The sequence below is a fragment of the Colossoma macropomum genome, unplaced genomic scaffold, assembly GCF_904425465.1.
Source record: "Colossoma macropomum unplaced genomic scaffold, Colossoma_macropomum, whole genome shotgun sequence".
Taxonomy (NCBI): Eukaryota; Metazoa; Chordata; class Actinopteri; order Characiformes; family Serrasalmidae; genus Colossoma; species Colossoma macropomum.
Window position 1 is genome coordinate 24,569,011 of NW_023494802.1, and position 11,270 is coordinate 24,580,280.

The 11,270-nt window shown below is 41.7% G+C and overlaps 1 protein-coding gene across 2 annotated transcripts; it reads left to right on the forward strand.

The window, feature by feature from the left end:
- Positions 1–886: 886 nt before the first annotated feature.
- On the forward strand, positions 887–10,749 carry LOC118822832 (potassium voltage-gated channel subfamily A member 2-like). 2 transcript variants are annotated; one of them, XM_036592139.1, is made up of 2 exons: positions 887–3,369; positions 10,637–10,749. In XM_036592139.1, exon 1 carries the CDS (start codon positions 1,176–1,178, stop codon positions 2,781–2,783), a length of 1,608 nt encoding a protein of 535 aa, XP_036448032.1. In that variant the 5' UTR covers positions 887–1,175; the 3' UTR covers positions 2,784–3,369; positions 10,637–10,749. The 2 variants fall into 2 exon arrangements, with proteins under 2 accessions (XP_036448032.1, XP_036448033.1); XM_036592140.1 differs by lacking the exon at positions 10,637–10,749 and adding an exon at positions 4,048–4,352.
- Positions 10,750–11,270: the final 521 nt, after the last annotated feature.

The window sequence follows — 11,270 nt, forward strand, 5'->3', positions numbered from 1 at the left end:
TGGACTGATCCAGTTCAGGTGCTTTTTTCTGCTTCTCTCTCTTTTTTCTCTCTCTATTGCTCCCCTCTGTCTCTTTCCCTGCTCACTTTCTGTCCCCCCTCTTCCCTTTCTCTCTCTTTCTTCCCCCTCCTGTCATGTTTTCTCTTCTCTCTCTCTTTCTTCCCCCATCCTTGTCTCCCCGCTGCCTCTCTCTCCCTATATCTCTCTCCCTCTCTTTTCCCTCTCTCTGTCTCCCTTCCTACATCCCCTGCCCCTCCTCTCTCTCTCTCTCTCTCTCTCTCTCTCTCTCTCCACTCATACTGGATCTTTACAGCTGGTGACTGTAACAAGTGTTTGATTGTGCAGGTGATTTTCATTCATTCTGAAGGTTTGTAATAAACATTTGTCCTTGTTTACAGAGTGTGCGCTTCATTTGTTTACAGCTCTCTGTGTTCTGATTGGGCAACACACATGCGTGTATGTATGCATGTGGAGGAGCACGTGTGGCACAAAAAAGCTAATTAAAGCAAAAGGGCGGCACACCACCAAATACTAAGAAATTCTCAAACTGATATTATCACTTCATTATCATTACATCACTTTATTATGATTAGTGCCACCTTTATTAGAGAAATAAAACTGCATTTTTGACAGTGAGTTAAACGTCAGTTGTTTATCTTTTAAACCTCTTATTTCTATAAATGAATATACAACAATTCTGGAATGAAACTGTTCACATTCAGTTCTGTCTTGTTGTACTACAAGAATACTTCTGAAATTCTAGAATGCGCTCTGAGCTAGAACGATTGGCAAGTGGACTGTAACACCACCCACATGGGCGGGACAGACGCATGCACGGCAGAAAGGACGGGAAGCAGCACACGCGCACAAGACAGACTCAGACAGAGAGAAAGAAACCAAGAGAGGGGGTAAGAGTGAAAGGAGCGCGATAAAGAGCAGGACGGAGTGATAGAGAGATAATATGAAAGAAAGGGAGAGGGAAAGTGAGAGAGAAAGCAAAGCAGGGCAGCCTGTTAGAGTGAAAGGGCAGGGAAAGAGCTGAGCAGCAGAGAGAATGAGAGAGATAATATGAAAGAGGGAGAAAGAGGGAGGGAGGGAAAGAGAGAGAGAGAGAGCGTACGGGTTGTACGTGTCAGTAGCTCACAGAGAAGCTGGAGCAGGAGGTGCGTGGCTTTATGGATGAACACCTGCACCTCCTGCACTCCAACAACACCATCAACAACATCACCAACAGCATCAACGTCAACACGCACAACCACCTGCTGAGCCTCGGACACGCTCCGGGACTCACGCACCCGCCAGAGGCCACGATGACCGTGGTGTCTTGCGACGGGGCACCGGAGGAGCCGAACAGCAACACGGCGGAGCGCTATGAGCCCGAGCACGAGTGCTGCGAGAGGGTGGTCATCAACATCTCAGGCCTGCGCTTCGAGACCCAGCTCAAAACCTTGGCACAATTTCCGGAGACACTGCTGGGAGACCCAAGGAAACGTACGGCTTACTTCGACCCGCTCCGGAATGAGTACTTTTTTGACCGAAACCGGCCCAGCTTTGATGCCATTCTGTACTACTACCAGTCCGGTGGGCGCGTGAGGCGACCAGTCAACGTGCCCATTGATGTATTTACCGAGGAGATCAGGTTCTATGAGCTCGGCGAGGAAGCCATGGAAAAGTTCCGCGAGGACGAGGGCTTCATTAAGGAAGAAGAGCGGGCGCTGCCGGCTGGAGACTTCCAGCGCCAAGTCTGGCTCCTTTTTGAGTACCCAGAAAGCTCGGGTCCAGCTCGCGGCATAGCCATCGTCTCCGTTTTGGTCATCCTAGTGTCCATTGTGATCTTCTGCCTTGAGACTTTGCCTGAGTTCCGGGACGACGATGACAGCGATGCCAGGGATGCAAGGATTGGCACGACTCCTTTGCATTTGCTCCATCACTACCCTGACAATGTCCATGCTAATGCCACAGGCACGCTTTCGCTCTCCTTGGTGACCGCACCCTTCTCTGACCCCTTTTTCGTAGTAGAGACGCTCTGCATTGTATGGTTCTCCTTTGAGCTTCTCGTGCGATTTTTTGCATGCCCGAGCAAAGCCACCTTCTCCAAGAACATCATGAACATCATCGATATTGTAGCCATCATCCCATATTTCATCACGCTGGGAACCGAGCTGGCAGAAAGGCAACAGGGAAACGGCGGCGGGCAGCAAGCCATGTCCCTCGCCATTCTGCGGGTCATCAGGCTGGTGCGCGTCTTCAGGATCTTCAAGCTCTCGCGCCACTCCAAAGGCCTGCAGATTCTGGGCCAGACGCTCAAGGCTAGCATGAGGGAACTCGGGCTGCTGATCTTCTTCCTCTTCATCGGCGTCATCCTGTTCTCCAGTGCCGTGTATTTCGCCGAGGCTGATGACCCTGATTCGGGATTCAACAGCATCCCAGATGCCTTCTGGTGGGCAGTGGTCACCATGACAACCGTGGGATACGGAGACATGCACCCAGTTACCATCGGAGGCAAAATCGTAGGTTCCTTGTGCGCCATTGCTGGAGTGTTGACCATAGCACTTCCCGTCCCCGTTATAGTGTCCAACTTCAACTACTTCTACCACCGGGAGACAGAAGGCGAAGAGCAGGCTCAGTACCTTCACATTGCTAGCTGCCAGCCCATGCCAGCTTCGCCCGAGCTAAGAGGAGCGCGAAGTTCTTCTTCAATTAGCCGATCAGAGTATGTGGCGATGGAGGAGGCCCTGCAGGCCAAGCACAACTGCGTCAACAAAATCTTCACGGACGTGTAGGACACGTACATACGTGCACACGTGGGCACACGCCGTCACCGTAGCAACAGCACGTGTGTCCACGTGTGCGAGTAGAACTTTTGCAGGACGTTACTCAGCAATTAGCGCACCATCATTGTCATCACTGATAAGCTTCAGGATGGAGACACTGATTAGTGATTAAAAGGGGGCGGGGCAACAAGTTTATTTTTTGGTGTGTTTGCATTGTTGTTTGTGTTGCTGTCAGTATTGCGTCTTTGTTCGTGTGTGTGTGTGTGAGTGTGTGTGTGTGTGTGTGTGCGTGCGAAGGGCACCCCCCCAAATCCCCTCAACACACACCAGACTCAGTGTGGACATTCAGACTCAGACTGAGGGGAAGGAGGGGGGTCGTGCCTGGAGTGATGCAGTCACCATAGCGACACTAGTTTCCTCAGCAACCTGCTATTGTTGCCATGGCATCTTCACGCAGTTTCCACAGCAACCCTCCAGATGGCATTGGAGTCCCAGGGTGGAGCTGATGATGCCTTTGATGATGATGATGATGATGATGAAGATTGTGATGAGGATGATGATGAGGAAGATGGGGGCAGCTCCATCCACACCAGAGGTGGGTACAGATTCTTGCTTTGACCCACAATTCTGTGCAGCATTTATAATTCAGCACATGTGGCCTGTGATGGGAGAAAGTTCAGCAGCAGCATCAAAGCCCAGAATAAAATACACCAAGTCAGAAAAAGGTGACAAAATTGACCAATAACTGAAACTGTTGATCAGTAACCGATGCTGCTGATCAACAACCAAAACTACTGATCAGTAACTGACATTATTGATAAACGAATGACTGATACTCCTAATCAATAACTGATTGTATTGACCAAGAACTGATGATTAATAAGTTATGCTGTTGATTAATAACCGATACTACTGATCAATAACTGACACTACTGACCTCTAATCAATGCTCTTGATCAATATATATATATATAGATAGATAGATAGATAGATAGATGTTGCTGCTGCTGCAGGATAAATAAAATTAGCAGAAAGTTAATTTTTTAATCAATAGTATCAGCTATTGATTTCACCTTTTCCCCCACAGACACTCTGCAGGTAGGGGTTTTATTTGTAGGCTTGTGTCTGAGTGTGTGACCCCGGACCTGGTTAAGCCTTTTAACTAAACAGACCTGATTTAAATCTAAATAATTATTTAAATCCATAATTTTTATATGCATATGCATGAGCTGAATGTAAATAAACCTGTGGCTGCTTTTGTTTTCCTGTGCAGCTCCACCTCTCTCACCTTCAGCTGACATTGTTGTGAAAGCTCGCTTTGTCATGACTGAGTCAGTGGCCCCACCTTGTGGCTGGTACTGTCACTGCACCTGGCAAAAAAGCAGACTAGGATGAAGAGTTTAAAGGGGAGGTCCAGCAATATTTCAAAATTTCTCTATAATTCAGTGTGTGAGATGTAAACAGAGTAATTCAGAGTGGTTTGGATTGAAATGGTTTGATTGTATGCTCTTAAAATTGGTTATTCTAGGGTTCTTTAGTAAAGAACCCTTTATATAAATAAAGCGTTCTGTGCATTGTGAAACAGTTCTTCAGACTGATAGAGATTGTGCTGTGTGTGTTTCTGTTAAGAACCTTTTTGAAAAAGGTTCTATAAAACACCAAAAAGGGTTCTTCTCTTGTTACCATGTCAAGCTTGTAACAAAAGAAGTTCTACATAGAACCATCTACACCACATTCTCTATCAATCTGAAGAATGATTTCACCATGCAAAGAACCCTTTAAGCATGCAAATGGTCCTTTAAGTGTTCATAGAGAACCATTTTCATTACCAAAGAACCTTTGAAGAACCATCTTTTTTAAGAGTGAAGTTTTCTTTGGGGACTATTTTGCCTCAAAGCACCTTTCATATTATGTATCATTCCACCATGAATGGATTTTAAGGCCAAAATCTTCTCAAAACTACCATAAAACAATGTCTCAGTCATCTCAGGCAATGTATTTATAACCATTTCATGTAATAATTTTCTGTGAGGGAGCTTTTAGAGGTGGACATCTGGTTCCTCTGTTTCTCTAGAATGGAGTATTTCACACCAAACCACTCTGAATAACTCTGTTTACATCTTAATGATTTAATTGTGCCGGAATTTAGATAATTTGGTGGAGTTACTCTTTAAAGATATTGTCCATTAGCTTTGAGAGCATTAAAAAATGTTATGTAACAGTAATGAGTGGCACACTTATCAGGGTGACGTCCTGCTGTGTGTTGGTTGCGGTGATGGTGCGTCTGGCTTTGTTTACAGTCCGAGTCTGTTTGTGAGTGTGTTCTATATTTGCACAGGTTCCAGTTAAGAGATGACTCAGACATACTTGCACTGCCGCATGTCTTTTGGGAGGACATAACATCATAATGAAGAAAGCTGAAGCCATGTTTAGAATGGTTCACTCATTTACTATTCAATCTCAGAGTGTTTTACAGTGAGATAAAGCTTAAAACTAACAGAATAAACTATGAGTACTAATTTAAAATCATATGAGACAATAACACGGATCAGATTAAACAGATAAAGACCAAAGGGACCTAGAATTTTAATGAAGCGCTGAATTAATGAACTGCATTTTCAGATGTTTATCAAAAGTCCTGCTTTGGTGCTTTTTCAAAATGGTTCTATGTAGAACCATCTACAACACATTCTCCATCAAACCGAAGAACCCTTTCATGATTCAAAGAACCATTTAATCATGCTAAGCGTTCTTTAAAGTGTTCATGGTTCTCTATAGAACTATTTTCTTTACTAAAGAACCCTTGAAGAACCATTTCTAAGAGTGTAGAAGATCTGTCAGTGATATAGTTTTAACCACGAGTTTATAGTTCACAGCAGGCTACACATCTGCATGTTGTGTTTAACAGGTTTCCTGTAATAAAGATGTGTCTGTTTTGCTACTCACTGTTAGTGAGTATTACAGAAATAACAGATCACGGCTCGTCATTTTTTTTATCTTTAAACCTCTCAGAAATCTTTCACCATCTGTCAGTGCAGAAAGAGATAATTTACCTCCAGAACTTCTTATAATGATCATGTTACGCTCCTCTTTTCTCCTGATAAGCGTTTCATTCAGAAATAATTCAGAAATTGGGCATCCAAGATGTTTTATCCCTCTAACGCTAAGAAGTGTGATAGAAAAACATATTTACTGCTGTCACCTCAGCATCATGGATATTTTGGTGCTGTTTGTACTCGTGATTTCTTCCAATAATGTCAGCACATGAATCATGTTTATATTTACCTTCATTTCATTTGGAGGCATGAGCATCAATCAGCTATAATTAGTAACGGTGAACCACCACAGAGCTGTTACACTTCACTATTGCAGCCATTTAGACCATCTGAGGGTGCTGAGGTAAAACTTTGAGCAAGCAAAACACATTAATTAGCTGACCAGGTGTGATAAATTTAGTCCATTTGTGTTTAAATATGCACTGTAAAAAATGGCTGGTCAGATCTACCTAAAATGACTTCATGTGATAACAAGCAACTGAACTAGTTTTATTCAACTAAAAAACTACATTGATTGAAAGAATCGTTCATTCAAAGTATTTATTTAGGCTGAATAAAACTAGTAAATTTGCTTGTTACAACAGGAAGCAATTTTTTTAGGTAGATCTGACAAGAATTTTTTACAGTGTGTCAGTAAAGCTGTTTAATGTTAAGTATATATTGCCTATTTGTTAAAGTGAGCATCATTATTTTTATTAGTTAAAAATAATATCAACTTACATTTCGACTCTGAGTGGTTTGGTGTTAAATGGTTCAGATTTCTTTACAGTGGTGGTGATAGGAACCAGGGGTCGACATGACTACAACACAAATATAGACATTTTATTTACTATCCAAAACCACCAGTGAACCTACATGTGTCTTCTGAGTTTTATATGGAATGTTGATGATGGGAAAATAGTGGAAAATCTGAAGTAATAAATTTTCTTTGGGGGCTATTTTGCCTCACAGCACCTTGCATATTATGTATCCTTCCACTGGATGGCGTTTAAGGCCAAAATCTCCTCAAATCTGTTAAAGCAATGTCTCAGACATCAGGCAGTGTATTCACAACCATTTCACGTAATAACTTTCTGTGAGGGAGCTTTTAGAGGTGGACGTCTAGTTCCTATCAGCACCACTGTGAACAATTCTGACTTGGTAAGTTTCACTAGAAAGGAGAAACCACTCTGAATGACTTTGTTTACATCTTAAAACCACTTAAAAAAAGGTGTTTTATCAGTGCTTAAGAAGCAAAGAAGCAAACTAGACACCTGTGGGAAATTAGATTTTTAGCGATAGTTAACAAGTGCTGGTGATTCATAACTGTTTGTTATGACATATTGTTATGGTGCAGAATCAGCTGATATGCCTAGTTAGTAAATCAAAGCAGCTGGACTTACAGTATAATTTTGGAAAAAAATAAGCACTGTGTTCACTTTGTTCACATCTCAACCATTTCATAGCACAGAAATTTGTTAAAACTTGGTGTGGTTCCCTTTTAAAACCAGCCTAACACTGAATATCTATCCACAAGCTATGTTGAGCGCGGTGTTGTGCGGCGTGGTGGAGCACGAGCGGTGTGATTAATGAGGGCGCTCAGTGAAATGCACACAGTGCAAATGCAGGGAGACATTTGTACAAACAGAGATTGGTGGTGGAAGTGGCGCGCGGTGCTGAATCTAGGCCACGCTGCGTTTCTTCAGGAGCATTAGAGACTATTTCTGCATCGCTGCGTTCTCTGTGGGCTCGAACATTAGAACGGAGGATCCAATAACACAGCGCTTTGTCTAACCTGCACACAATGCACTCTTATCAGTCTTATAACGCTGACCCGAAGCAGTGCACTCCTTTAACCCCCCACAGGCACAGCAGTGCTTTCAGATGCTTCTCAGCGTTACTTTATTTACTAATCTACCTCCTGATCTCCCTCGAGTGCATTGCAACCAGGTCATTGTAAAGTCCCTGCTTTTCCAGGCCAGTAAGAATGACCTTCAGCAAAAAAAGTTTTAGCTTTTACCTCACTCTCTATCGTCAGCACATGTTTAAAGTGATAATTTGGTGAAAAATCTAACTGATCCATTTTATCACAAATCTTATCACAAATGTAGCTGATCAGCCAAGTCATGTTTGCTTCACTTCTTTCATGTGGCACAAAAGTTTAAAAGTATTTTGCATAGCTGTAAACAGTGGTAGCATCTTGTGGCCAGAATTTTGTTCATGTTTATACATAACACTATTTTATTTATAGTGTTATTAAGTCTATTAGAGACTACTTAACCACTCAACCTGCTCTGAGACAAATGTGCTGATTTAGACATACAGTTAGCACCATGCTAATTGTTGCTAATAAGCTTCCATTGCTTGTTAGCTACATTAGCCTCAGTGCTAAACTGAGGACGTAGGCTGATTTGCTACATCTAAAGGTGAGATTTTTGTATATTTTAGTCTGTTTTATAAATTATCGCTTTAAAAACCATCTCTCCCCATGGCTAGGCTGCACTTTCAGACACTTTACAGGTCATCTTGCCTGCTATGTTTCTCTTCATTTACTCATCGACCCCCTGATCTCTCTCCATTGCACCACAACCAGGTCATTTTACAGTCTCTGCTTTTCCAGGCCAGTAAGAATGACCTTTAGCAAAGTTTTAGCTTTCAGCTCACTCACTCTAGTTGGCAGATGTTTAATCCTCTGAGCATTTTCTTGATTTTTGCGTAAATTCTTAAATTCACCCTTAAAGATACTTGCATGTGACATGATACCCACATTATGTTTATTAAAATGTTCAGGACAATCTTAACTCTCACTGTGATGAGGCCCTTTTGGCCTGGAGCACTGTGTACAGAGATAATTGGGTCCGAAGTTAAAAAAATAGCATCCGTTTTTTTTAGAAATTCTTAATATATCTTGTGAAAACATAGCTTTACTCATGTGGATGATTTATTTTGGTGCTTGAAATGGGTTTAAGTCTTAGGATCATAAAAGTAGTGGAAATAGTAGATAAATGTTCTCCTCATCACTATTTTCCAAAACTGCTGCACCATCTTTAGCAGCTGTAAACTTTTTACACACCAATGCACGTCTTTGTCCGAGGCAACTGAATGAAAAATGAAGGGCTTCTGGCATGATGGGTCAGTCCTTAGTCATTTCCTGAGTGTCCATTGGTCACTTTTATGCCAAATATAGACAGACACCCAAATCCACCAGTTCCACATGGTGAGATGACGTGCATCATAGCACCTCTTCATAGCCCCATAACTCTGGATGTGAGTCACGAAGATATTAATAGAAACACTGAGAAACATCTAAATTGTCAAGCCAGTGCGTTTGTCAACCCCAGAGGGTTAAAGTAGTAGTTAAAAATCAAATTTGTCCACTTTTACACTGTACCCCAAATGTCGTTTATCAGCCAAGTCGTGTCTACACTGCTTTTTTAGTTTTGCTTTAGTAGAAGCACCCTGAAGTCAGCATTTTTGTTCTTGTTCATAGATAAATGTATGATATACAGTGTCAGAAATTCTAATCAAGATTACCCAATAACTGGACACGGATTGAGACAAACATGACAAGTATGTGATGCTTTTGGCATAGATTTAGCACCATGCTAGTTGGTGCTAAGTGATATTAATATGCTAATAATAGCTGATCAACTACATCTGAAAGTGAGATTTGTGCACATTTTATTTAGTTTTATTCAACTATTGCTTTAAAACCTTTCCTCCCCCAGGCTAGACTACACTTTGAGATGCTTTTTTATGTTACTTTATTTAGTAATCGACCCCTGATCTCCCTCTAGTGCATCACAACCAGGTCATTTTAAAGTCTCTGCTTTTCCAGGCCAGTAAAGATGACCTTCAGCAAACAAAGTTTTAGCTTATAGCTCACTCCCTGCTGCTGATAAATTGTTTAATTGCTTGTTTTGTATGAATAATGAAGGTTTGTGTAGTAAATATAAGGTATAATAAGATCTCACAATGCTAGTGCTAGCACAATGTTTTGTCTTTTCAAGATTATACTGTATGTCCATTTGCTTTGATTTACCAACTAAGCATATTGGCTGATTCTGCACTATAACACCAACACCTGTTAACTATAGCTAAAAAATCTAATTTCCCACAGGTGTCTGGTTTGCTTTGCTTTAGCACTGCTAAAACAGTAGCAGCCTGAATTTTCTCAGTACTTTAGTCCATGATTACAGATAACAGTATATATTATACAGTGTCAGAAACCACATATACAATACTATTAGAGATTACTTAAAGGTCATTCAGAGTGGTTTGGTGTGAAACGCTCTGTTCTAGAGAAACTTACCGAGTCAGAATTGTTCACAGTGGTGGTGATAGGAACCAGATGTCTGACCCCAAAAGCTTCTTCACAGTAAGTTATTACATGAATTGGTTATGAATACACTGCCTGATGTCTGAGACATTGTTTTATGATAGTTCTGAAGAGATTTCAGCCTTAAACTCCATTCATTGTGGAGGGATACATGATATACAGGGTGCTGTGAGGCAAAATAGTCCCCAAAAACTTATCAATTCAGTTTTTCGACGCTTTACCCATCATCAACATTCCATATAAAACTCAGAAGGCATGTGTAGGTTCACTGGTTCACCAATCTGAATCACTCTCTTTTAACAACTCAACACAGCTGTGTGACGATTTAATCATACTGTTAGCATCAAGCTAATTAGTGGGATGTAAGCTTCTGACTTTGACATCAGTCATCTCTTAGCTGTCTGAATATATTTGGAGTAAATCAGATTTTTTGTCAGACTTTTGTTTTAAGATTACTAAAACCTTCTTTGTTCTGTCTTTCTCTACAGTCGTAAGGAACAGCGAGGGTGAGGATGACAAGGATGAAGGCCTGATGGAGGTTCTGCTGCACTGTTTTCTCTCTGCTTCAGCTCTGCTGGAGGTGGAGGTGCCTTCAAACCCCGGCCCCAGTCTCGCCTCGCCTCAGCCTCGGCCTCAGCTCTAAAGCACCACCTGCCTTTCTTTGTCCTGTACACCATCTCGCTCTATTTACACAGACGTTCACCTCTTTTCCACTCATAAGGTGCTGGAGCTCTGGAGTCATCAGATCACCACTGAGTCAAGAGCCAAACCGTAACTTAACTGGATGTGGGCGTGGCTTTGGATAGAGTCCAGCATATCAGAATTCTGACTAGTTTTGGTTTTGCACCATTCTGTGCCACTTTTATGCAATTCTTTTTGTAGCTTTGACTTTCTTTTCTTATGTAACGTGCTTCATACGTGCTTAAAAATGGTTCCTCAAGCATCCTTTGGTAAAGAAAACACTTAAAGAACCCTTTGCATGATTAAAGGATTCTTTGCATGGTAAAATGGTTCTTCAGATTGGTATAGAATGTGCTGTAGATGGTTCCATATAAAACCTTTTTGAAAAGGGTTCTATATATCACCAAAAATGGTTCTTCTACTGTGATAAGCTTGACATCA

Coding starts and splice junctions, on each gene's coding strand:
- LOC118822832 (XM_036592139.1), top strand. CDS start 1,176: ATGGATGAACACCTGCACCTCCTGCACTCCAACAACACCATCAACAAC.